The sequence below is a fragment of the Haliotis cracherodii genome, unplaced genomic scaffold (genome assembly GCF_022045235.1).
Source record: "Haliotis cracherodii isolate W230 unplaced genomic scaffold, xgHalCrac1.p SCAF_20, whole genome shotgun sequence".
Taxonomy (NCBI): domain Eukaryota; kingdom Metazoa; phylum Mollusca; class Gastropoda; order Lepetellida; family Haliotidae; genus Haliotis; species Haliotis cracherodii.
In genome coordinates this window covers 7,482,548-7,510,396 of record NW_027266276.1, presented here as the reverse complement: position 1 = coordinate 7,510,396, position 27,849 = coordinate 7,482,548, and the positions used below count along the sequence as shown (strand labels likewise).

The 27,849-nt window shown below is 47.0% G+C and overlaps 2 protein-coding genes across 4 annotated transcripts in view; one reads left to right on the top strand and one right to left on the bottom strand.

The window, feature by feature from the left end:
* Positions 1-27,849, top strand: part of LOC139470506 (uncharacterized transporter YutK-like) — an 86,684-nt gene that overhangs the window by 17,781 nt on the left and 41,054 nt on the right. The window lies entirely within an intron of this gene.
* LOC139470274 (neurofilament heavy polypeptide-like) lies at positions 424-25,938 on the bottom strand. Of its 3 annotated transcripts, none has more exons than XM_071252623.1 (7): positions 25,311-25,938; positions 18,889-18,999; positions 18,658-18,759; positions 11,757-12,701; positions 5,104-5,532; positions 849-1,556; positions 424-461 (listed from the first exon to the last, which is right to left on the bottom strand). In XM_071252623.1, the coding sequence occupies exons 1-7, from the start codon at positions 25,854-25,856 to the stop codon at positions 447-449; spliced, it is 2,856 nt and encodes a 951-aa protein (XP_071108724.1). In that variant the 5' UTR covers positions 25,857-25,938; the 3' UTR covers positions 424-446. The 3 variants fall into 3 exon arrangements, with proteins under 3 accessions (XP_071108724.1, XP_071108723.1, XP_071108725.1); XM_071252622.1 differs by lacking the exon at positions 18,658-18,759 and adding an exon at positions 18,076-18,606 and having other exon boundaries at positions 11,757-12,470; XM_071252624.1 differs by lacking the exons at positions 424-461; positions 849-1,556; positions 18,658-18,759 and adding exons at positions 4,373-4,410; positions 18,076-18,606 and having other exon boundaries at positions 4,798-5,532; positions 11,757-12,470.

The window sequence follows — 27,849 nt, the reverse complement described above, 5'->3', positions numbered from 1 at the left end:
AAATAAGGCCCCTTCCAAAACACTAGTTGAGAAATCGGTATAATAACTAACTGCGATAAAATGCATTGTCTGGCTGTACAATGTCAACCTATTCCTTAGTGAGTAAGTGAGTACGTTTGGTTTAACGCAGCTTTGAACACTATATCAGATATATCATGGCGAGGTAGCTTGATGTGTGAAGAAAACCCGACAGTTATTGTTACGGCGCTGACAAAACAAGAAAACCAATCAAGGCGACCCTGGAATTCAAACCAACCACAGCAGCTTTCTAATCAACTGATTAGACTACTGGTCCATCCACGTCTTAGGTTTATTTTGCTGTGGAAAATACTAATTCTAAGACGTGTTTGTTTCTCATATACCAAATTATACATGCATTTCCATGACAAATCCAGGTAGGTAACACATATGTACAACAAAATCTTTCAGTGTTCATTGGTTTTATTTCAAAGAAGTGCCATCTGAAAAGGAAAGCAAAGCTTGGGTAAAACACTAACAACAATGATGTATGCACAGCTTTATAATGAAACAAGAGGAAATATTGGGTCTAGTTTGCTTTGAACGTTTTCATCTTGTTATATATCCCGTGAATATTAAAGTTAATGTTACATTGCGTTAAGTTATGTACAAGAAACGTACATTGGAAATCGAAGCAGTGAGTGAGTATGGTTTTACGCCGCTTTTAGCAATATTCCAGCAATATCACGGTGGGGGACACCAGAAATGGGCTTCACACATTGTACCCATGTCGGGAATCGAACCCGGGTCTTCGGCGTGACGAGCGAACGCTTTAACCACCAAGCCTAGGCTACCCGACCACCCCTCGAAGCAATGAGAAACAAGCTAACCTTGTCAGTTCCTTTGTTGAGGAGGTGTTGGCCTATCTTCGGGACCTGTGGATGCTTCACCCTCTTGTTCTCCGGTGCCTTGACCTTCGAAACCTTCGGGACCCCCAGGACCTCCGGGACCTCCCGGGCCTTGTCTTCCTTGTCCTCCGGGACCTTCAGGACCTCCGGGACCTTGTCTTTCTTGTCCTCCGGGACCTTCGGGACCTCCAGGACCTCCTGGGCCTTGTCTTCCTTGTCCTCCGGGGCCTCCGGGACCTTCGGGACCTCCTGGGCCTTGTCTTCCTTGTCCTCCGGGACCTGCGGGACCTTCGGGACCTCCTGGGCCTTGTCTTTCTTGTCCTCCGGGACCTTCGGGTCCTCCGGGACCTTCGGGACCTCCGGGACCTCCAGGGCCTTGTCTTTCTTGTCCTCCGGGACCTCCGGGACCTTCGGGACCTCCTGGACCTTCGGGACCTCCCGGGCCTTGTCTTTCTTGTCTTTCTTGTCCTCCGGGACCTTCGGGTCCTCCGGGACCTTCGGGACCTCCGGGACCTCCCGGGCCCTGTCTTTCTTGTACTCCGGGACCTTCGGGTCCTCCGGGGCCTTCGGGACCTCCTGGGCCTTGTCTTTCTTGTCCTCCGGGGCCTCCTGGGCCTTGTCTTCCTTGTCCTCCGGGGCCTCCGGGACCTTCGGGACCTCCTGGGCCTTGTCTTCCTTGTCCTCCGGGACCTCCGGGACCTTCGGGACCTCCTGGTCCTTGTCTTTCTTGTCCTCCGGGACCTTCGGGTCCTCCGGGACCTTCGGGACCTCCGGGACCTCCAGGGCCTTGTCTTTCTTGTCCTCCGGGACCTCCGGGACCTTCGGGACCTCCCGGGCCTTGTCTTTCTTGTCTTTCTTGTCCTCCGGGACCTTCGGGTCCTCCGGGACCTTCGGGACCTCCGGGACCTCCCGGGCCCTGTCTTTCTTGTCCTCCGGGACCTTCGGGTCCTCCGGGGCCTTCGGGACCTCCGGGGCCTCCTGGGCCTTGTCTTTCTTGTCCTCCGGGGCCTCCGGGACCTTCGGGACCTCCTGGGCCTTGTCTTCCTTGTCCTCCGGGGCCCCCGGGACCTTCGGGACCTCCAGGGCCTTGTCTTTCTTGTCCTCCGGGACCTTCGGGACCTCCGGGACCTCCTGGGCCTTGTCTTTCTTGTCCTCCGGGACCTCCGGGACCTCCGGGACCTTCGGGACCTCCGGGGCCTTGTCTTTCTTGTCCTCCGGGACCTCCGGGACCTTCGGGACCTCCGGGACCTTCGGGACCTCCCGGGCCTTGTCTTTCTTGTCCTCCGGGACCTTCGGGACCTCCGGGACCTCCTGGGCCTTGTCTTTCTTGTCCTCCGGGACCTCCGGGACCTTCGGGACCTCCAGGGCCTTGTCTTTCTTGTCGTCCGGGACCTTCGGGACCTCCGGGACCTCCGGGGCCTTGTCTTTCTTGTCCTCCGGGACCTTCGGGACCTCCGGGACCTCCGGGGCCTTGTCTTTCCCTTTCTCCGGGACCTTCGGGTCCTCCGGGACCTCCCGGGCCTTGTCTTTCTTGTCCTCCGGGACCTTCGGGACCTTCAGGACCTCCCGGGCCTTGTCTTTCTGGATTTTCTGGACCTCCAGGGCCTTCATTTTCTTGTCCTCCGGGACCATCCTGAAGAGGATAGCACCAACATGTGGCAACACAGGAGAGCGCCAGTAGTACCAGGAAAGTCTTCATATTGAGAGTGATGCTCATGTCTCGACACAGCACAACTTTTATACACTTCCAGTCCTACACCAGATGGCCCCTCATTACATCGCAGTAATTACTACTTGGAACTGTGTTATTCTTTGCATTGTAATCGAGATAGGTTTGCTAATTAAAACGTGACTTACCGGTTGAAGATATGTATTGCTCATTGTATAGATATCCTTAACTGGACAAAGACCGAACAGGACAGATAGGACTTCGGTGATTAAAGCACCACGTTTCAATCGACGTGTAATTTTCTTATTACTTAACCTAATGTGCACCTGTGACATAAGAAATTAAAAAAAATCCTTGTTGAAAATATTGTATACAACAAGACATATTCTAAATTACATTTCATGGATTTAAACAGATGGTGCTGTGAATGAATGGAGCTCGTGGGTGGCTTTTTCTGCTTATGGTCATTTAAATATTTCATTACATACACGAAATAATCGAACCCGGGTCTTCGGCGTGACGAGTTAACGCTTTATCCACTAGGCTACCCGACCGACCCTACGGTATTAAACACAAGGAAGCTAACAAAAGCTGAGACAATGTTTGGCCTTCCTTTTTTTGTAAATCAACGGATCATTCCTAGCCGTCAAAGGATCAATAGAAATTGATTAATCACTGTAATCTTGTACAGTGGATATATGTCAAAAGTAAGTGTTTACATGCGTAGGTGGTCTAAAACAAAGGGAATACACTCATATCATGGCGTGAAGTGCCGATGTAAAAACAGCATACTTTGTTTAAAGGGTTAAGCGATAATACGTCGATTGATTACTCATTGTTACCCAACTCAATGGATTTGTTGTCACGTGGGCTTTCTCAGCTGACTTTTGAGACTTGACAGACAGACAGACAGACAGCTATAGTTTATTAAAGTGTCACATGGCATGAAACAATAACGATACATCATATTAAATTTATCAACCGTGCGTGACACAGCGAATGCAATCGCCGCTGGGGAATGATGCGGCCACCATTTTGCAGAAATTCGTCGATTCGAAAACAGTGCAATACCTCTGGAATGTTGGAGAAGTTGGGGGGTTGCAGTGGACAAACCGGAAAGGGATCCAGGGATCCACAAAAAAGACATGGGACAAGAGTGGATCTAATGATCAAATTCAGTTTTGTGTGTGAAAATTCTGTGAAAAAAAAGGAAATACATAATTAAAGTTGTCTTGGAATATGTGTTTTGGAGTTGTCGTGTATCGTAAGTACAATATTATCTACATACGCCTAAAGTGGGTCAAATCATCTAGTGTATTTCATTACATATTTATCAGTTCCTTATGTGCATTGTTATGTTGATACGCGTGACATAATCATATATTGTAGTCAAACTAAGAAATATTGGCGCTTCAAATAAGGCCCCTTCCAAAACACTAGTTGAGAAATCGGTATAATAACTAACTGCGATAAAATGCATTGTCTGGCTGTACAATGTCAACCTATTCCTTAGTGAGTAAGTGAGTACGTTTGGTTTAACGCAGCTTTGAACACTATATCAGATATATCATGGCGAGGTAGCTTGATGTGTGAAGAAAACCCGACAGTTATTGCTACGGCGCTGACAAAACAAGAAAACCAATCAAGGCGACCCTGGAATTCAAACCAACCACAGCAGCTTTCTAATCAACTGATTAGACTACTGGTCCATCCACGTCTTAGGTTTATTTTGCTGTGGAAAATACTAATTCTAAGACGTGTTTGTTTCTCATATACCAAATTATACATGCATTTCCATGACAAATCCAGGTAGGTAACACATATGTACAACAAAATCTTTCAGTGTTCATTGGTTTTATTTCAAAGAAGTGCCATCTGAAAAGGAAAGCAAAGCTTGGGTAAAACACTAACAACAATGATGTATGCACAGCTTTATAATGAAACAAGAGGAAATATTGGGTCTAGTTTGCTTTGAACGTTTTCATCTTGTTATATATCCCGTGAATATTAAAGTTAATGTTACATTGCGTTAAGTTATGTACAAGAAACGTACATTGGAAATCGAAGCAGTGAGTGAGTATGGTTTTACGCCGCTTTTAGCAATATTCCAGCAATATCACGGTGGGGGACACCAGAAATGGGCTTCACACATTGTACCCATGTCGGGAATCGAACCCGGGTCTTCGGCGTGACGAGCGAACGCTTTAACCACCAAGCCTAGGCTACCCGACCACCCCTCGAAGCAATGAGAAACAAGCTAACCTTGTCAGTTCCTTTGTTGAGGAGGTGTTGGCCTATCTTCGGGACCTGTGGATGCTTCACCCTCTTGTTCTCCGGTGCCTTGACCTTCGAAACCTTCGGGACCCCCAGGACCTCCGGGACCTCCCGGGCCTTGTCTTCCTTGTCCTCCGGGACCTTCAGGACCTCCGGGACCTTGTCTTTCTTGTCCTCCGGGACCTTCGGGACCTCCAGGACCTCCTGGGCCTTGTCTTTCTTGTCCTCCGGGGCCTCCGGGACCTTCGGGACCTCCTGGGCCTTGTCTTCCTTGTCCTCCGGGACCTCCGGGACCTTCGGGACCTCCTGGGCCTTGTCTTTCTTGTCCTCCGGGACCTTCGGGTCCTCCGGGACCTTCGGGACCTCCGGGACCTCCAGGGCCTTGTCTTTCTTGTCCTCCGGGACCTCCGGGACCTTCGGGACCTCCTGGACCTTCGGGACCTCCCGGGCCTTGTCTTTCTTGTCTTTCTTGTCCTCCGGGACCTTCGGGTCCTCCGGGACCTTCGGGACCTCCGGGACCTCCCGGGCCCTGTCTTTCTTGTCCTCCGGGACCTTCGGGTCCTCCGGGGCCTTCGGGACCTCCGGGACCTCCTGGGCCTTGTCTTTCTTGTCCTCCGGGGCCTCCGGGACCTTCGGGACCTCCTGGGCCTTGTCTTCCTTGTCCTCCGGGGCCTCCGGGACCTTCGGGACCTCCTGGGCCTTGTCTTCCTTGTCCTCCGGGACCTCCGGGACCTTCGGGACCTCCTGGTCCTTGTCTTTCTTGTCCTCCGGGACCTTCGGGTCCTCCGGGACCTTCGGGACCTCCGGGACCTCCAGGGCCTTGTCTTTCTTGTCCTCCGGGACCTCCGGGACCTTCGGGACCTCCTGGACCTTCGGGACCTCCCGGGCCTTGTCTTTCTTGTCTTTCTTGTCCTCCGGGACCTTCGGGTCCTCCGGGACCTTCGGGACCTCCGGGACCTCCCGGGCCCTGTCTTTCTTGTCCTCCAGGACCTTCGGGTCCTCCGGGGCCTTCGGGACCTCCGGGACCTCCTGGGCCTTGTCTTTCTTGTCCTCCGGGGCCTCCGGGACCTTCGGGACCTCCTGGGCCTTGTCTTCCTTGTCCTCCGGGGCCCCCGGGACCTTCGGGACCTCCAGGGCCTTGTCTGTCTTGTCCTCCGGGACCTTCGGGACCTCCGGGACCTCCTGGGCCTTGTCTTTCTTGTCCTCCGGGACCTCCGGGACCTCCGGGACCTTCGGGACCTCCGGGGCCTTGTCTTTCTTGTCCTCCGGGACCTCCGGGACCTTCGGGACCTCCCGGGCCTTGTCTTTCTTGTCCTCCGGGACCTCCTGGGCCTTGTCTTTCTTGTCCTCCGGGACCTCCGGGACCTCCGGGACCTTCGGGACCTCCGGGGCCTTGTCTTTCTTGTCCTCCGGGACCTCCGGGACCTCCGGGACCTTCGGGACCTCCGGGGCCTTGTCTTTCTTGTCCTCCGGGACCTCCGGGACCTTCGGGACCCCCCGGGCCTTGTCTTTCTTGTCCTCCGGGACCTCCTGGGCCTTGTCTTTCTTGTCCTCCGGGACCTCCGGGACCTCCGGGACCTTCGGGACCTCCGGGGCCTTGTCTTTCTTGTCCTCCGGGACCTCCGGGACCTTCGGGACCTCCTGGACCTTCGGGACCTCCCGGGCCTTGTCTTTCTTGTCCTCCGGGACCTTCGGGACCTCCGGGACCTCCTGGGCCTTGTCTTTCTTGTCCTCCGGGACCTCCGGGACCTTCGGGACCTCCAGGGCCTTGTCTTTCTTGTCGTCCGGGACCTTCGGGACCTCCGGGACCTCCGGGGCCTTGTCTTTCTTGTCCTCCGGGACCTTCGGGACCTCCGGGACCTCCGGGGCCTTGTCTTTCCCTTTCTCCGGGACCTTCGGGTCCTCCGGGACCTCCCGGGCCTTGTCTTTCTTGTCCTCCGGGACCTTCGGGACCTTCAGGACCTCCCGGGCCTTGTCTTTCTGGATTTTCTGGACCTCCAGGGCCTTCATTTTCTTGTCCTCCGGGACCATCCTGAAGAGGATAGCACCAACATGTGGCAACACAGGAGAGCGCCAGTAGTACCAGGAAAGTCTTCATATTGAGAGTGATGCTCATGTCTCGACACAGCACAACTTTTATACACTTCCAGTCCTACACCAGATGGCCCCTCATTACATCGCAGTAATTACTACTTGGAACTGTGTTATTCTTTGCATTGTAATCGAGATAGGTTTGCTAATTAAAACGTGACTTACCGGTTGAAGATATGTATTGCTCATTGTATAGATATCCTTAACTGGACAAAGACCGAACAGGACAGATAGGACTTCGGTGATTAAAGCACCACGTTTCAATCGACGTGTAATTTTCTTATTACTTAACCTAATGTGCACCTGTGACATAAGAAATTAAAAAAAATCCTTGTTGAAAATATTGTATACAACAAGACATATTCTAAATTACATTTCATGGATTTAAACAGATGGTGCTGTGAATGAATGGAGCTCGTGGGTGGCTTTTTCTGCTTATGGTCATTTAAATATTTCATTACATACACGAAATAATCGAACCCGGGTCTTCGGCGTGACGAGTTAACGCTTTATCCACTAGGCTACCCGACCGACCCTACGGTATTAAACACAAGGAAGCTAACAAAAGCTGAGACAATGTTTGGCCTTCCTTTTTTTGTAAATCAACGGATCATTCCTAGCCGTCAAAGGATCAATAGAAATTGATTAATCACTGTAATCTTGTACAGTGGATATATGTCAAAAGTAAGTGTTTACATGCGTAGGTGGTCTAAAACAAAGGGAATACACTCATATCATGGCGTGAAGTGCCGATGTAAAAACAGCATACTTTGTTTAAAGGGTTAAGCGATAATACGTCGATTGATTACTCATTGTTACCCAACTCAATGGATTTGTTGTCACGTGGGCTTTCTCAGCTGACTTTTGAGACTTGACAGACAGACAGACAGACAGCTATAGTTTATTAAAGTGTCACATGGCATGAAACAATAACGATACATCATATTAAATTTATCATACCATCCAGCCTAGTTTGGCTTACGAGATACTATTTTAAAACAGATACACACTAGTAAGATCATGCCTAATAGAAAAATAAAATAGATTAAAATGTATTAAAATATACAGATATCAATCGACTAAGACATATATTATGTAAAACTCTGTCTCCTGTCAAACATTTCATTAATAGTTGATACTAAAAGTTTGATTAACGAGGCGTCAGAGCTTGACATGACGTCAGTTAACACAGTAAAAGTCTTATCAGTTAACATAGTAAAAGTCTTATCAGATGATTTAAAAGAGAAAAGAAAATGAACTTCAGATTCTAGATGGCGTGCGTGGGTGGGGTGGGGGTGGGGTGTGTGTGTGTGTGTGTGTGTGTGTGTTTGGGGGGGGGAGGGGGGGGGGGGGGGGGTGGAGGGTGTTATAGCGACCAGTCTCAATGTGGAGGTGTAGATTACCACAACGTAATTTAGTGACATTTCGTCGCCTATTTTTTGATATAATGGTTTGTAGATAGGGCTCCGGTCGACAATCCTTCTTAAACAGCCTGTAAGTGTGAAGTTTGTTACCATTAGGATTTCTCCTGCAATGTGAAACACCCGAAACAAACTAAGTGGTCAGTTGAGAAAATAACACGGGTTATGATATCCCGAAACGATACATATGTTTTCAAATATATGATTGTTACATTGTTACGGAGACACATGACATCGAATAAGTTTCTTTGTACAGCTTTGAGATATTGTTCATTTATGTGGATATTCACGGATACATTCCTCGAACAAGGAAGCTGCCTAACATTATACATATAAATTTGGTAGGTTGTAATTATGATACAGTAAACTACGGTTATAACGAACACGCTTATAACGAACTAACGGATATAACGAACTAACTTTTTAGTCCCGACTATATGCTGTAGTTATGCTGTATATATGCTCATAACGAATTACGGTTATAACGAACTAAAATTAGTAGTCCCTTTGAGTTCGTTATAACCGTAGTTTACTGCATTTGCATTTTGATTTCCTTCATTTGCTGTAGCATTGAACAGATTCATTCTTGTTCCACTGCGTTATGTTTGGGAAGTTCTTCGATGCGCGATAGACGGTGTTTTTTTAATAGTCTTTTCCTTTGAATGCGTGTATATATTACAGTCAATTTGTAAAATGTGATTTTCTTTGGCAATAGATAAATGTCTAAATATTTCAATTATTTTGACACAAAATCTGTCCATTTATTTAACAGATTGACTAAAAATGATTTAGACGGTCAAAAGGGCTTAAAAACATCACAATAGATTAATTATGCCAGAATTAGAAGCCTAACAATATAGAAATGTACTTTTAATCCTAACATTTTCAGTCTCTTGGTGATGATATAAAACATAAAAAATGTTTGGAATTCGTTATCGTGATAATACAGATGGACATATTTTTCAGTCAGTTTGTAAAACAACCGAATATTTAGGCGTTTAATGAATTTCCCAAGTGAAAATTTTGCACAATTTGACTCTGTTGTTTAACGCCGCATTCTGGGAAGATTTCGGGGTAGAATAGGTCTTCAGCAACCCATACTTGCCGTAAAAGGCGACTATGCTTGTCGTAAAAGGCGACTTACGGGATCGGCTGGTTAGGCTCGCTGACTTGGTTGATGCATGTCATCGATCCCAATTGCGTGGATCGATGCTCATGATGTCAATCACTGGATTGTCTGGCCCAGACTCGATTATTTTCAGACCGCCGTCCTATACCTGGGTATTGCCTAGTTTTAGAAAAGAAACGTTTTCGTGAATAATATTGTTAAAAAACATCCTTTTGGATTGCACTGCGGATTTTTGTATTAGTTTTTAAACTTTTTGTTTTCCCCCTTCCTGAGCACACGATCTCCTAGCAACCACGCCCCATGAGGGCACCCGACTCAGGTTGCTGCTTACAACTGTCAAGAACTTTGCAAGTTCTATTGTCTTTAATATGAGCAGCAAAACATTTTCATGTGACGCTTAATTTGACGGAGAATTGTTCGAAATGGTCAGGGAGCCTTTGGTCATTTCCATTTTGACATTTGTGACTTTATTGTGGAGAAAGTTTCAATTCAAGATGACATGATTTCGACCGTCAACTCGAATCGTCAAGATGGCGCCTCTCTTCCCGCCCTTGCAAGAGCAACAGAAACTTTGACAAATTCAGTGCCGATTCTTGGGATTAATGAATTAGTGTCATAGCGAGATTTTACTGTGGAACCAGATGAAGAAGAATATTTATGTTCACACTTCTTTTGTCAACCGTGCGTGACACAGCGAATGCAATCGCCGCTGGGGAATGATGCGGCCACCATTTTGCAGAAATTCGTCGATTCGAAAACAGTGCAATACCTCTGGAATGTTGGAGAAGTTGGGGGGTTGCAGTGGACAAACCGGAAAGGGATCCAGGGTAATATTTTAAAACTTGTGCGCGAAGTGTATGTAAATCCCCCGAACAAAAAAGACATGGGACAAGAGTGGATCTAATGATCAAATTCAGTTTTGTGTGTGAAAATTCTGTGAAAAAAAAGGAAATACATAATTAAAGTTGTCTTGGAATATGTGTTTTGGAGTTGTCGTGTATCGTAAGTACAATATTATCTACATACGCCTAAAGTGGGTCAAATCATCTAGTGTATTTCATTACATATTTATCAGTTCCTTATGTGCATTGTTATGTTGATACGCGTGACATAATCATATATTGTAGTCAAACTAAGAAATATTGGCGCTTCAAATAAGGCCCCTTCCAAAACACTAGTTGAGAAATCGGTATAATAACTAACTGCGATAAAATGCATTGTCTGGCTGTACAATGTCAACCTATTCCTTAGTGAGTAAGTGAGTACGTTTGGTTTAACGCAGCTTTGAACACTATATCAGATATATCATGGCGAGGTAGCTTGATGTGTGAAGAAAACCCGACAGTTATTGTTACGGCGCTGACAAAACAAGAAAACCAATCAAGGCGACCCTGGAATTCAAACCAACCACAGCAGCTTTCTAATCAACTGATTAGACTACTGGTCCATCCACGTCTTAGGTTTATTTTGCTGTGGAAAATACTAATTCTAAGACGTGTTTGTTTCTCATATACCAAATTATACATGCATTTCCATGACAAATCCAGGTAGGTAACACATATGTACAACAAAATCTTTCAGTGTTCATTGGTTTTATTTCAAAGAAGTGCCATCTGAAAAGGAAAGCAAAGCTTGGGTAAAACACTAACAACAATGATGTATGCACAGCTTTATAATGAAACAAGAGGAAATATTGGGTCTAGTTTGCTTTGAACGTTTTCATCTTGTTATATATCCCGTGAATATTAAAGTTAATGTTACATTGCGTTAAGTTATGTACAAGAAACGTACATTGGAAATCGAAGCAGTGAGTGAGTATGGTTTTACGCCGCTTTTAGCAATATTCCAGCAATATCACGGTGGGGGACACCAGAAATGGGCTTCACACATTGTACACATGTCGGGAATCGAACCCGGGTCTTCGGCGTGACGAGCGAACGCTTTAACCACCAAGCCTAGGCTACCCGACCACCCCTCGAAGCAATGAGAAACAAGCTAACCTTGTCAGTTCCTTTGTTGAGGAGGTGTTGGCCTATCTTCGGGACCTGTGGATGCTTCACCCTCTTGTTCTCCGGTGCCTTGACCTTCGAAACCTTCGGGACCCCCAGGACCTCCGGGACCTCCCGGGCCTTGTCTTCCTTGTCCTCCGGGACCTTCAGGACCTCCGGGACCTTGTCTTTCTTGTCCTCCGGGACCTTCGGGACCTCCAGGACCTCCTGGGCCTTGTCTTTCTTGTCCTCCGGGGCCTCCGGGACCTTCGGGACCTCCTGGGCCTTGTCTTCCTTGTCCTCCGGGACCTCCGGGACCTTCGGGACCTCCTGGGCCTTGTCTTTCTTGTCCTCCGGGACCTTCGGGTCCTCCGGGACCTTCGGGACCTCCGGGACCTCCAGGGCCTTGTCTTTCTTGTCCTCCGGGACCTCCGGGACCTTCGGGACCTCCTGGACCTTCGGGACCTCCCGGGCCTTGTCTTTCTTGTCTTTCTTGTCCTCCGGGACCTTCGGGTCCTCCGGGACCTTCGGGACCTCCGGGACCTCCCGGGCCCTGTCTTTCTTGTCCTCCGGGACCTTCGGGTCCTCCGGGGCCTTCGGGACCTCCGGGACCTCCTGGGCCTTGTCTTTCTTGTCCTCCGGGGCCTCCGGGACCTTCGGGACCTCCTGGGCCTTGTCTTCCTTGTCCTCCGGGGCCTCCGGGACCTTCGGGACCTCCTGGGCCTTGTCTTCCTTGTCCTCCGGGACCTCCGGGACCTTCGGGACCTCCTGGTCCTTGTCTTTCTTGTCCTCCGGGACCTTCGGGTCCTCCGGGACCTTCGGGACCTCCGGGACCTCCAGGGCCTTGTCTTTCTTGTCCTCCGGGACCTCCGGGACCTTCGGGACCTCCTGGACCTTCGGGACCTCCCGGGCCTTGTCTTTCTTGTCCTCCGGGACCTTCGGGTCCTCCGGGGCCTTCGGGACCTCCGGGACCTCCTGGGCCTTGTCTTTCTTGTCCTCCGGGACCTTCGGGTCCTCCGGGGCCTTCGGGACCTCCGGGACCTCCTGGGCCTTGTCTTTCTTGTCCTCCGGGGCCTCCGGGACCTTCGGGACCTCCTGGGCCTTGTCTTCCTTGTCCTCCGGGGCCCCCGGGACCTTCGGGACCTCCAGGGCCTTGTCTTTCTTGTCCTCCGGGACCTTCGGGACCTCCGGGACCTCCTGGGCCTTGTCTTTCTTGTCCTCCGGGACCTTCGGGACCTCCGGGACCTTCGGGACCTCCGGGGCCTTGTCTTTCTTGTCCTCCGGGACCTCCGGGACCTTCGGGACCTCCGGGACCTTCGGGACCTCCCGGGCCTTGTCTTTCTTGTCCTCCGGGACCTTCGGGACCTCCGGGACCTCCTGGGCCTTGTCTTTCTTGTCCTCCGGGACCTCCGGGACCTTCGGGACCTCCAGGGCCTTGTCTTTCTTGTCGTCCGGGACCTTCGGGACCTCCGGGACCTCCGGGGCCTTGTCTTTCTTGTCCTCCGGGACCTTCGGGACCTTCGGGACCTCCGGGGCCTTGTCTTTCCCTTTCTCCGGGACCTTCGGGTCCTCCGGGACCTCCCGGGCCTTGTCTTTCTTGTCCTCCGGGACCTTCGGGACCTTCAGGACCTCCCGGGCCTTGTCTTTCTGGATTTTCTGGACCTCCAGGGCCTTCATTTTCTTGTCCTCCGGGACCATCCTGAAGAGGATAGCACCAACATGTGGCAACACAGGAGAGCGCCAGTAGTACCAGGAAAGTCTTCATATTGAGAGTGATGCTCATGTCTCGACACAGCACAACTTTTATACACTTCCAGTCCTACACCAGACTCATTACATCGCAGTAATTACTACTTGGAACTGTGTTATTCTTTGCATTGTAATCGAGATAGGTTTGCTAATTAAAACGTGACTTACCGGTTGAAGATATGTATTGCTCATTGTATAGATATCCTTAACTGGACAAAGACCGAACAGGACAGATAGGACTTCGGTGATTAAAGCACCACGTTTGAATCGACGTGTAATTTTCTTATTACTTAACCTAATGTGCACCTGTGACATAAGAAATTTAAAAAAATCCTTGTTGAAAATATTGTATACAACAAGACATATTCTAAATTACATTTCATGGATTTAAACAGATGGTGCTGTGAATGAATGGAGCTCGTGGGTGGCTTTTTCTGCTTATGGTCATTTAAATATTTCATTACATACACGAAATAATCGAACCCGGGTCTTCGGCGTGACGAGTTAACGCTTTATCCACTAGGCTACCCGACCGACCCTACGGTATTAAACACAAGGAAGCTAACAAAAGCTGAGACAATGTTTGGCCTTCCTTTTTTTGTAAATCAACGGATCATTCCTAGCCGTCAAAGGATCAATAGAAATTGATTAATCACTGTAATCTTGTACAGTGGATATATGTCAAAAGTAAGTGTTTACATGCGTAGGTGGTCTAAAACAAAGGGAATACACTCATATCATGGCGTGAAGTGCCGATGTAAAAACAGCATACTTTGTTTAAAGGGTTAAGCGATAATACGTCGATTGATTACTCATTGTTACCCAACTCAATGGATTTGTTGTCACGTGGGCTTTCTCAGCTGACTTTTGAGACTTGACAGACAGACAGACAGACAGCTATAGTTTATTAAAGTGTCACATGGCATGAAACAATAACGATACATCATATTAAATTTATCATACCATCCAGCCTAGTTTGGCTTACGAGATACTATTTTAAAACAGATACACACTAGTAAGATCATGCCTAATAGAAAAATAAAATAGATTAAAATGTATTAAAATATACAGATATCAATCGACTAAGACATATATTATGTAAAACTCTGTCTCCTGTCAAACATTTCATTAATAGTTGATACTAAAAGTTTGATTAACGAGGCGTCAGAGCTTGACATGACGTCAGTTAACATAGTAAAAGTCTTATCAGATGATTTAAAAGAGAAAAGAAAATGAACTTCAGATTCTAGATGGCGTGCGTGGGTGGGGTGGGGGTGGGGTGTGTGTGTGTGTGTGTGTGTGTTTTGGGGGGTGGGGGGTGAAGGGTGTTATAGCGACCAGTCTCAATGTGGAGGTGTAGATTACCACAACGTAATTTAGTGACATTTCGTCGCCTATTTTTTGATATAATGGTTTGTAGATAGGGCTCCGGTCGACAATCCTTCTTAAACAGCCTGTAAGTGTGAAGTTTGTTACCATTAGGATTTCTCCTGCAATGTGAAACACCCGAAACAAACTAAGTGGTCAGTTGAGAAAATAACACGGGTTATGATATCCCGAAACGATACATATGTTTTCAAATATATGATTGTTACATTGTTACGGAGACACATGACATCGAATAAGTTTCTTTGTACAGCTTTGAGATATTGTTCATTTATGTGGATATTCACGGATACATTCCTCGAACAAGGAAGCTGCCTAACATTATACATATAAATTTGGTAGGTTGTAATTATGATACAGTAAACTACGGTTATAACGAACACGCTTATAACGAACTAACGGATATAACGAACTAACTTTTTAGTCCCGACTATATGCTGTAGTTATGCTGTATATATGCTCATAACGAATTACGGTTATAACGAACTAAAATTAGTAGTCCCTTTGAGTTCGTTATAACCGTAGTTTACTGCATTTGCATTTTGATTTCCTTCATTTGCTGTAGCATTGAACAGATTCATTCTTGTTCCACTGCGTTATGTTTGGGAAGTTCTTCGATGCGCGATAGACGGTGTTTTTTTAATAGTCTTTTCCTTTGAATGCGTGTATATATTACAGTCAATTTGTAAAATGTGATTTTCTTTGGCAATAGATAAATGTCTAAATATTTCAATTATTTTGACACAAAATCTGTCCATTTATTTAACAGATTGACTAAAAATGATTTAGACGGTCAAAAGGGCTTAAAAACATCACAATAGATTAATTATGCCAGAATTAGAAGCCTAACAATATAGAAATGTACTTTTAATCCTAACATTTTCAGTCTCTTGGTGATGATATAAAACATAAAAAATGTTTGGAATTCGTTATCGTGATAATACAGATGGACATATTTTTCAGTCAGTTTGTAAAACAACCGAATATTTAGGCGTTTAATGAATTTCCCAAGTGAAAATTTTGCACAATTTGACTCTGTTGTTTAACGCCGCATTCTGGGAAGATTTCGGGGTAGAATAGGTCTTCAGCAACCCATACTTGCCGTAAAAGGCGACTATGCTTGTCGTAAAAGGCGACTTACGGGTTCGGCTGGTTAGGCTCGCTGACTTGGTTGATGCATGTCATCGATCCCAATTGCGTGGATCGATGCTCATGATGTCAATCACTGGATTGTCTGGCCCAGACTCGATTATTTTCAGACCGCCGTCCTATACCTGGGTATTGCCTAGTTTTAGAAAAGAAACGTTTTCGTGAATAATATTGTTAAAAAACATCCTTTTGGATTGCACTGCGGATTTTTGTATTAGTTTTTAAACTTTTTGTTTTCCCCCTTCCTGAGCACACGATCTCCTAGCAACCACGCCCCATGAGGGCACCCGACTCAGGTTGCTGCTTACAACTGTCAAGAACTTTGCAAGTTCTATTGTCTTTAATATGAGCAGCAAAACATTTTCATGTGACGCTTAATTTGACGGAGAATTGTTCGAAATGGTCAGGGAGCCTTTGGTCATTTCCATTTTGACATTTGTGACTTTATTGTTGGAGAAAGTTTCAATTCAAGATGACATGATTTCGACCGTCAACTCGAATCGTCAAGATGGCGCCTCTCTTCCCGCCCTTGCAAGAGCAACAGAAACTTTGACAAATTCAGTGCCGATTCTTGGGATTAATGAATTAGTGTCATAGCGAGATTTTACTGTGGAACCAGATGAAGAAGAATATTTATGTTCACACTTCTTTTGTCAACCGTGCGTGACACAGCGAATGCAATCGCCGCTGGGGAATGATGCGGCCACCATTTTGCAGAAATTCGTCGATTCGAAAACAGTGCAATACCTCTGGAATGTTGGAGAAGTTGGGGGGTTGCAGTGGACAAACCGGAAAGGGATCCAGGGTAATATTTTAAAACTTGTGCGCGAAGTGTATGTAAATCCCCCGAACAAAAAAGACATGGGACAAGAGTGGATCTAATGATCAAATTCAGTTTTGTGTGTGAAAATTCTGTGAAAAAAAAGGAAATACATAATTAAAGTTGTCTTGGAATATGTGTTTTGGAGTTGTCGTGTATCGTAAGTACAATATTATCTACATACGCCTAAAGTGGGTCAAATCATCTAGTGTATTTCATTACATATTTATCAGTTCCTTATGTGCATTGTTATGTTGATACGCGTGACATAATCATATATTGTAGTCAAACTAAGAAATATTGGCGCTTCAAATAAGGCCCCTTCCAAAACACTAGTTGAGAAATCGGTATAATAACTAACTGCGATAAAATGCATTGTCTGGCTGTACAATGTCAACCTATTCCTTAGTGAGTAAGTGAGTACGTTTGGTTTAACGCAGCTTTGAACACTATATCAGATATATCATGGCGAGGTAGCTTGATGTGTGAAGAAAACCCGACAGTTATTGTTACGGCGCTGACAAAACAAGAAAACCAATCAAGGCGACCCTGGAATTCAAACCAACCACAGCAGCTTTCTAATCAACTGATTAGACTACTGGTCCATCCACGTCTTAGGTTTATTTTGCTGTGGAAAATACTAATTCTAAGACGTGTTTGTTTCTCATATACCAAATTATACATGCATTTCCATGACAAATCCAGGTAGGTAACACATATGTACAACAAAATCTTTCAGTGTTCATTGGTTTTATTTCAAAGAAGTGCCATCTGAAAAGGAAAGCAAAGCTTGGGTAAAACACTAACAACAATGATGTATGCACAGCTTTATAATGAAACAAGAGGAAATATTGGGTCTAGTTTGCTTTGAACGTTTTCATCTTGTTATATATCCCGTGAATATTAAAGTTAATGTTACATTGCGTTAAGTTATGTACAAGAAACGTACATTGGAAATCGAAGCAGTGAGTGAGTATGGTTTTACGCCGCTTTTAGCAATATTCCAGCAATATCACGGTGGGGGACACCAGAAATGGGCTTCACACATTGTACCCATGTCGGGAATCGAACCCGGGTCTTCGGCGTGACGAGCGAACGCTTTAACCACCAAGCCTAGGCTACCCGACCACCCCTCGAAGCAATGAGAAACAAGCTAACCTTGTCAGTTCCTTTGTTGAGGAGGTGTTGGCCTATCTTCGGGACCTGTGGATGCTTCACCCTCTTGTTCTCCGGTGCCTTGACCTTCGAAACCTTCGGGACCCCCAGGACCTCCGGGACCTCCCGGGCCTTGTCTTCCTTGTCCTCCGGGACCTTCAGGACCTCCGGGACCTTGTCTTTCTTGTCCTCCGGGACCTTCGGGACCTCCAGGACCTCCTGGGCCTTGTCTTTCTTGTCCTCCGGGGCCTCCGGGACCTTCGGGACCTCCTGGGCCTTGTCTTCCTTGTCCTCCGGGACCTCCGGGACCTTCAGGACCTCCTGGGCCTTGTCTTTCTTGTCCTCCGGGACCTTCGGGTCCTCCGGGACCTTCGGGACCTCCTGGGCCTTGTCTTTCTTGTCCTCCGGGGCCTCCGGGACCTTCGGGACCTCCTGGGCCTTGTCTTCCTTGTCCTCCGGGACCTCCGGGACCTTCGGGACCTCCTGGGCCTTGTCTTTCTTGTCCTCCGGGACCTTCGGGTCCTCCGGGACCTTCGGGACCTCCGGGACCTCCAGGGCCTTGTCTTTCTTGTCCTCCGGGACCTCCGGGACCTTCGGGACCTCCTGGACCTTCGGGACCTCCCGGGCCTTGTCTTTCTTGTCTTTCTTGTCCTCCGGGACCTTCGGGTCCTCCGGGACCTTCGGGACCTCCGGGACCTCCCGGGCCCTGTCTTTCTTGTCCTCCGGGACCTTCGGGTCCTCCGGGGCCTTCGGGACCTCCGGGACCTCCTGGGCCTTGTCTTTCTTGTCCTCCGGGGCCTCCGGGACCTTCGGGACCTCCTGGGCCTTGTCTTCCTTGTCCTCCGGGGCCTCCGGGACCTTCGGGACCTCCTGGGCCTTGTCTTCCTTGTCCTCCGGGACCTTCGGGACCTCCTGGGCCTTGTCTTCCTTGTCCTCCGGGGCCCCCGGGACCTTCAGGACCTCCCGGTCCTTGTCTTCCTTGTCCTCCGGGACCTTCGGGACCTCCGGGACCTCCGGGGCCTTGTCTTCCTTGTCCTCCGGGACCTCCGGGACCTTCGGGACCTTCGGGACCTCCGGGACCTCCGGGGCCTTGTCTTTCTTGTCCTCCGGGACCTCCGGGACCTTCGGGACCTCCGGGACCTTCGGGACCTCCCGGGCCTTGTCTTTTTTGTCCTCCGGGACCTTCGGGACCTCCTGGGCCTTGTCTTTCTTGTCCTCCGGGACCTCCGGGACCTCCGGGACCTTCGGGACCTCCGGGGCCTTGTCTTTCTTGTCCTCCGGGACCTCCGGGACCTTCGGGACCTCCTGGACCTTCGGGACCTCCCGGGCCTTGTCTTTCTTGTCCTCCGGGACCTTCGGGACCTCCGGGACCTCCTGGGCCTTGTCTTTCTTGTCCTCCGGGACCTCCGGGACCTTCGGGACCTCCAGGGCCTTGTCTTTCTTGTCGTCCGGGACCTTCGGGACCTCCGGGACCTCCGGGGCCTTGTCTTTCTTGTCCTCCGGGACCTTCGGGACCTTCGGGACCTCCGGGGCCTTGTCTTTCCCTTTCTCCGGGACCTTCGGGTCCTCCGGGACCTCCCGGGCCTTGTCTTTCTTGTCCTCCGGGACCTTCGGGACCTTCAGGACCTCCCGGGCCTTGTCTTTCTGGATTTTCTGGACCTCCAGGGCCTTCATTTTCTTGTCCTCCGGGACCATCCTGAAGAGGATAGCACCAACATGTGGCAACACAGGAGAGCGCCAGTAGTACCAGGAAAGTCTTCATATTGAGAGTGATGCTCATGTCTCGACACAGCACAACTTTTATACACTTCCAGTCCTACACCAGATGGCCCCTCATTACATCGCAGTAATTACTACTTGGAACTGTGTTATTCTTTGCATTGTAATCGAGATAGGTTTGCTAATTAAAACGTGACTTACCGGTTGAAGATATGTATTGCTCATTGTATAGATATCCTTAACTGGACAAAGACCGAACAGGACAGATAGGACTTCGGTGATTAAAGCACCACGTTTCAATCGACGTGTAATTTTCTTATTACTTAACCTAATGTGCACCTGTGACATAAGAAATTAAAAAAAATCCTTGTTGAAAATATTGTATACAACAAGACATATTCTAAATTACATTTCATGGATTTAAACAGATGGTGCTGTGAATGAATGGAGCTCGTGGGTGGCTTTTTCTGCTTATGGTCATTTAAATATTTCATTACATACACGAAATAATCGAACCCGGGTCTTCGGCGTGACGAGTTAACGCTTTATCCACTAGGCTACCCGACCGACCCTACGGTATTAAACACAAGGAAGCTAACAAAAGCTGAGACAATGTTTGGCCTTCCTTTTTTTGTAAATCAACGGATCATTCCTAGCCGTCAAAGGATCAATAGAAATTGATTAATCACTGTAATCTTGTACAGTGGATATATGTCAAAAGTAAGTGTTTACATGCGTAGGTGGTCTAAAACAAAGGGAATACACTCATATCATGGCGTGAAGTGCCGATGTAAAAACAGCATACTTTGTTTAAAGGGTTAAGCGATAATACGTCGATTGATTACTCATTGTTACCCAACTCAATGGATTTGTTGTCACGTGGGCTTTCTCAGCTGACTTTTGAGACTTGACAGACAGACAGACAGACAGCTATAGTTTATTAAAGTGTCACATGGCATGAAACAATAACGATACATCATATTAAATTTATCATACCATCCAGCCTAGTTTGGCTTACGAGATACTATTTTAAAACAGATACACACTAGTAAGATCATGCCTAATAGAAAAATAAAATAGATTAAAATGTATTAAAATATACAGATATCAATCGACTAAGACATATATTATGTAAAACTCTGTCTCCTGTCAAACATTTCATTAATAGTTGATACTAAAAGTTTGATTAACGAGGCGTCAGAGCTTGACATGACGTCAGTTAACACAGTAAAAGTCTTATCAGTTAACATAGTAAAAGTCTTATCAGATGATTTAAAAGAGAAAAGAAAATGAACTTCAGATTCTAGATGGCGTGCGTGGGTGGGGTGGGGGTGGGGTGTGTGTGTGTGTGTGTGTGTGTTTGGGGGGGGGGGGAGGGGGGGGGGGGGGTGGAGGGTGTTATAGCGACCAGTCTCAATGTGGAGGTGTAGATTACCACAACGTAATTTAGTGACATTTCGTCGCCTATTTTTTGATATAATGGTTTGTAGATAGGGCTCCGGTCGACAATCCTTCTTAAACAGCCTGTAAGTGTGAAGTTTGTTACCATTAGGATTTCTCCTGCAATGTGAAACACCCGAAACAAACTAAGTGGTCAGTTGAGAAAATAACACGGGTTATGATATCCCGAAACGATACATATGTTTTCAAATATATGATTGTTACATTGTTACGGAGACACATGACATCGAATAAGTTTCTTTGTACAGCTTTGAGATATTGTTCATTTATGTGGATATTCACGGATACATTCCTCGAACAAGGAAGCTGCCTAACATTATACATATAAATTTGGTAGGTTGTAATTATGATACAGTAAACTACGGTTATAACGAACACGCTTATAACGAACTAACGGATATAACGAACTAACTTTTTAGTCCCGACTATATGCTGTAGTTATGATGTATATATGCTCATAACGAATTACGGTTATAACGAACTAAAATTAGTAGTCCCTTTGAGTTCGTTATAACCGTAGTTTACTGCATTTGCATTTTGATTTCCTTCATTTGCTGTAGCATTGAACAGATTCATTCTTGTTCCACTGCGTTATGTTTGGGAAGTTCTTCGATGCGCGATAGACGGTGTTTTTTTAATAGTCTTTTCCTTTGAATGCGTGTATATATTACAGTCAATTTGTAAAATGTGATTTTCTTTGGCAATAGATAAATGTCTAAATATTTCAATTATTTTGACACAAAATCTGTCCATTTATTTAACAGATTGACTAAAAATGATTTAGACGGTCAAAAGGGCTTAAAAACATCACAATAGATTAATTATGCCAGAATTAGAAGCCTAACAATATAGAAATGTACTTTTAATCCTAACATTTTCAGTCTCTTGGTGATGATATAAAACATAAAAAATGTTTGGAATTCGTTATCGTGATAATACAGATGGACATATTTTTCAGTCAGTTTGTAAAACAACCGAATATTTAGGCGTTTAATGAATTTCCCAAGTGAAAATTTTGCACAATTTGACTCTGTTGTTTAACGCCGCATTCTGGGAAGATTTCGGGGTAGAATAGGTCTTCAGCAACCCATACTTGCCGTAAAAGGCGACTATGCTTGTCGTAAAAGGCGACTTACGGGATCGGCTGGTTAGGCTCGCTGACTTGGTTGATGCATGTCATCGATCCCAATTGCGTGGATCGATGCTCATGATGTCAATCACTGGATTGTCTGGCCCAGACTCGATTATTTTCAGACCGCCGTCCTATACCTGGGTATTGCCTAGTTTTAGAAAAGAAACGTTTTCGTGAATAATATTGTTAAAAAACATCCTTTTGGATTGCACTGCGGATTTTTGTATTAGTTTTTAAACTTTTTGTTTTCCCCCTTCCTGAGCACACGATCTCCTAGCAACCACGCCCCATGAGGGCACCCGACTCAGGTTGCTGCTTACAACTGTCAAGAACTTTGCAAGTTCTATTGTCTTTAATATGAGCAGCAAAACATTTTCATGTGACGCTTAATTTGACGGAGAATTGTTCGAAATGGTCAGGGAGCCTTTGGTCATTTCCATTTTGACATTTGTGACTTTATTGTTGGAGAAAGTTTCAATTCAAGATGACATGATTTCGACCGTCAACTCGAATCGTCAAGATGGCGCCTCTCTTCCCGCCCTTGCAAGAGCAACAGAAACTTTGACAAATTCAGTGCCGATTCTTGGGATTAATGAATTAGTGTCATAGCGAGATTTTACTGTGGAACCAGATGAAGAAGAATATTTATGTTCACACTTCTTTTGTCAACCGTGCGTGACACAGCGAATGCAATCGCCGCTGGGGAATGATGCGGCCACCATTTTGCAGAAATTCGTCGATTCGAAAACAGTGCAATACCTCTGGAATGTTGGAGAAGTTGGGGGGTTGCAGTGGACAAACCGGAAAGGGATCCAGGGTAATATTTTAAAACTTGTGCGCGAAGTGTATGTAAATCCCCCGAACAAAAAAGACATGGGACAAGAGTGGATCTAATGATCAAATTCAGTTTTGTGTGTGAAAATTCTGTGAAAAAAAAGGAAATACATAATTAAAGTTGTCTTGGAATATGTGTTTTGGAGTTGTCGTGTATCGTAAGTACAATATTATCTACATACGCCTAAAGTGGGTCAAATCATCTAGTGTATTTCATTACATATTTATCAGTTCCTTATGTGCATTGTTATGTTGATACGCGTGACATAATCATATATTGTAGTCAAACTAAGAAATATTGGCGCTTCAAATAAGGCCCCTTCCAAAACACTAGTTGAGAAATCGGTATAATAACTAACTGCGATAAAATGCATTGTCTGGCTGTACAATGTCAACCTATTCCTTAGTGAGTAAGTGAGTACGTTTGGTTTAACGCAGCTTTGAACACTATATCAGATATATCATGGCGAGGTAGCTTGATGTGTGAAGAAAACCCGACAGTTATTGTTACGGCGCTGACAAAACAAGAAAACCAATCAAGGCGACCCTGGAATTCAAACCAACCACAGCAGATTTCTAATCAACTGATTAGACTACTGGTCCATCCACGTCTTAGGTTTATTTTGCTGTGGAAAATACTAATTCTAAGACGTGTTTGTTTCTCATATACCAAATTATACATGCATTTCCATGACAAATCCAGGTAGGTAACACATATGTACAACAAAATCTTTCAGTGTTCATTGGTTTTATTTCAAAGAAGTGCCATCTGAAAAGGAAAGCAAAGCTTGGGTAAAACACTAACAACAATGATGTATGCACAGCTTTATAATGAAACAAGAGGAAATATTGGGTCTAGTTTGCTTTGAACGTTTTCATCTTGTTATATATCCCGTGAATATTAAAGTTAATGTTACATTGCGTTAAGTTATGTACAAGAAACGTACATTGGAAATCGAAGCAGTGAGTGAGTATGGTTTTACGCCGCTTTTAGCAATATTCCAGCAATATCACGGTGGGGGACACCAGAAATGGGCTTCACACATTGTACCCATGTCGGGAATCGAACCCGGGTCTTCGGCGTGACGAGCGAACGCTTTAACCACCAAGCCTAGGCTACCCGACCACCCCTCGAAGCAATGAGAAACAAGCTAACCTTGTCAGTTCCTTTGTTGAGGAGGTGTTGGCCTATCTTCGGGACCTGTGGATGCTTCACCCTCTTGTTCTCCGGTGCCTTGACCTTCGAAACCTTCGGGACCCCCAGGACCTCCGGGACCTCCCGGGCCTTGTCTTCCTTGTCCTCCGGGACCTTCAGGACCTCCGGGACCTTGTCTTTCTTGTCCTCCGGGACCTTCAGGACCTCCAGGACCTCCTGGGCCTTGTCTTTCTTGTCCTCCGGGGCCTCCGGGACCTTCGGGACCTCCTGGGCCTTGTCTTCCTTGTCCTCCGGGACCTCCGGGACCTTCGGGACCTCCTGGGCCTTGTCTTTCTTGTCCTCCGGGACCTTCGGGTCCTCCGGGACCTTCGGGACCTCCGGGACCTCCAGGGCCTTGTCTTTCTTGTCCTCCGGGACCTCCGGGACCTTCGGGACCTCCTGGACCTTCGGGACCTCCCGGGCCTTGTCTTTCTTGTCTTTCTTGTCCTCCGGGACCTTCGGGTCCTCCGGGACCTTCGGGACCTCCGGGACCTCCCGGGCCCTGTCTTTCTTGTCCTCCGGGACCTTCGGGTCCTCCGGGGCCTTCGGGACCTCCGGGACCTCCTGGGCCTTGTCTTTCTTGTCCTCCGGGGCCTCCGGGACCTTCGGGACCTCCTGGGCCTTGTCTTCCTTGTCCTCCGGGGCCTCCGGGACCTTCGGGACCTCCTGGGCCTTGTCTTCCTTGTCCTCCGGGACCTCCGGGACCTTTGGGACCTCCTGGTCCTTGTCTTTCTTGTCCTCCGGGACCTTCGGGTCCTCCGGGACCTTCGGGACCTCCGGGACCTCCCGGGCCTTGTCTTTCTTGTCCTCCGGGACCTCCGGGACCTTCGGGACCTCCTGGACCTTCGGGACCTCCCGGGCCTTGTCTTTCTTGTCTTTCTTGTCCTCCGGGACCTTCGGGTCCTCCGGGACCTTCGGGACCTCCGGGACCTCCCGGGCCCTGTCTTTCTTGTCCTCCGGGACCTTCGGGTCCTCCGGGGCCTTCGGGACCTCCGGGACCTCCTGGGCCTTGTCTTTCTTGTCCTCCGGGGCCTCCGGGACCTTCGGGACCTCCTGGGCCTTGTCTTCCTTGTCCTCCGGGGCCCCCGGGACCTTCGGGACCTCCCGGTCCTTGTCTTCCTTGTCCTCCGGGACCTTCGGGACCTCCGGGACCTCCGGGGCCTTGTCTTCCTTGTCCTCCGGGACCTCCGGGACCTTCGGGACCTCCGGGGCCTTGTCTTTCTTGTCCTCCGGGACCTCCGGGACCTTCGGGACCTCCGGGACCTTCGGGACCTCCCGGGCCTTGTCTTTTTTGTCCTCCGGGACCTTCGGGACCTCCGGGACCTCCTGGGCCTTGTCTTTCTTGTCCTCCGGGACCTCCGGGACCTTCGGGACCTCCGGGGCCTTGTCTTTCTTGTCCTCCGGGACCTCCGGGACCTTCGGGACCTCCTGGACCTTCGGGACCTCCCGGGCCTTGTCTTTCTTGTCCTCCGGGACCTTCGGGACCTCCGGGACCTCCTGGGCCTTGTCTTTCTTGTCCTCCGGGACCTCCGGGACCTTCGGGACCTCCAGGGCCTTGTCTTTCTTGTCGTCCGGGACCTTCGGGACCTCCGGGACCTCCGGGGCCTTGTCTTTCTTGTCCTCCGGGACCTTCGGGACCTCCGGGACCTCCGGGGCCTTGTCTTTCCCTTTCTCCGGGACCTTCGGGTCCTCCGGGACCTCCCGGGCCTTGTCTTTCTTGTCCTCCGGGACCTTCGGGACCTTCAGGACCTCCCGGGCCTTGTCTTTCTGGATTTTCTGGACCTCCAGGGCCTTCATTTTCTTGTCCTCCGGGACCATCCTGAAGAGGATAGCACCAACATGTGGCAACACAGGAGAGCGCCAGTAGTACCAGGAAAGTCTTCATATTGAGAGTGATGCTCATGTCTCGACACAGCACAACTCTTATACACTTCCAGTCCTACACCAGATGGCCCCTCATTACATCGCAGTAATTACTACTTGGAACTGTGTTATTCTTTGCATTGTAATCGAGATAGGTTTGCTAATTAAAACGTGACTTACCGGTTGAAGATATGTATTGCTCATTGTATAGATATCCTTAACTGGACAAAGACCGAACAGGACAGATAGGACTTCGGTGATTAAAGCACCACGTTTCAATCGACGTGTAATTTTCTTATTACTTAACCTAATGTGCACCTGTGACATAAGAAATTAAAAAAAATCCTTGTTGAAAATATTGTATACAACAAGACATATTCTAAATTACATTTCATGGATTTAAACAGATGGTGCTGTGAATGAATGGAGCTCGTGGGTGGCTTTTTCTGCTTATGGTCATTTAAATATTTCATTACATACACGAAATAATCGAACCCGGGTCTTCGGCGTGACGAGTTAACGCTTTATCCACTAGGCTACCCGACCGACCCTACGGTATTAAACACAAGGAAGCTAACAAAAGCTGAGACAATGTTTGGCCTTCCTTTTTTTGTAAATCAACGGATCATTCCTAGCCGTCAAAGGATCAATAGAAATTGATTAATCACTGTAATCTTGTACAGTGGATATATGTCAAAAGTAAGTGTTTACATGCGTAGGTGGTCTAAAACAAAGGGAATACACTCATATCATGGCGTGAAGTGCCGATGTAAAAACAGCATACTTTGTTTAAAGGGTTAAGCGATAATACGTCGATTGATTACTCATTGTTACCCAACTCAATGGATTTGTTGTCACGTGGGCTTTCTCAGCTGACTTTTGAGACTTGACAGACAGACAGACAGACAGCTATAGTTTATTAAAGTGTCACATGGCATGAAACAATAACGATACATCATATTAAATTTATCATACCATCCAGCCTAGTTTGGCTTACGAGATACTATTTTAAAACAGATACACACTAGTAAGATCATGCCTAATAGAAAAATAAAATAGATTAAAATGTATTAAAATATACAGATATCAATCGACTAAGACATATATTATGTAAAACTCTGTCTCCTGTCAAACATTTCATTAATAGTTGATACTAAAAGTTTGATTAACGAGGCGTCAGAGCTTGACATGACGTCAGTTAACACAGTAAAAGTCTTATCAGTTAACATAGTAAAAGTCTTATCAGATGATTTAAAAGAGAAAAGAAAATGAACTTCAGATTCTAGATGGCGTGCGTGGGTGGGGTGGGGGTGGGGTGTGTGTGTGTGTGTGTGTGTTTGGGGGGGGGGGGAGGGGGGGGGGGGGGGGGTGGAGGGTGTTATAGCGACCAGTCTCAATGTGGAGGTGTAGATTACCACAACGTAATTTAGTGACATTTCGTCGCCTATTTTTTGATATAATGGTTTGTAGATAGGGCTCCGGTCGACAATCCTTCTTAAACAGCCTGTAAGTGTGAAGTTTGTTACCATTAGGATTTCTCCTGCAATGTGAAACACCCGAAACAAACTAAGTGGTCAGTTGAGAAAATAACACGGGTTATGATATCCCGAAACGATACATATGTTTTCAAATATATGATTGTTACATTGTTACGGAGACACATGACATCGAATAAGTTTCTTTGTACAGCTTTGAGATATTGTTCATTTATGTGGATATTCACGGATACATTCCTCGAACAAGGAAGCTGCCTAACATTATACATATAAATTTGGTAGGTTGTAATTATGATACAGTAAACTACGGTTATAACGAACACGCTTATAACGAACTAACGGATATAACGAACTAACTTTTTAGTCCCGACTATATGCTGTAGTTATGCTGTATATATGCTCATAACGAATTACGGTTATAACGAACTAAAATTAGTAGTCCCTTTGAGTTC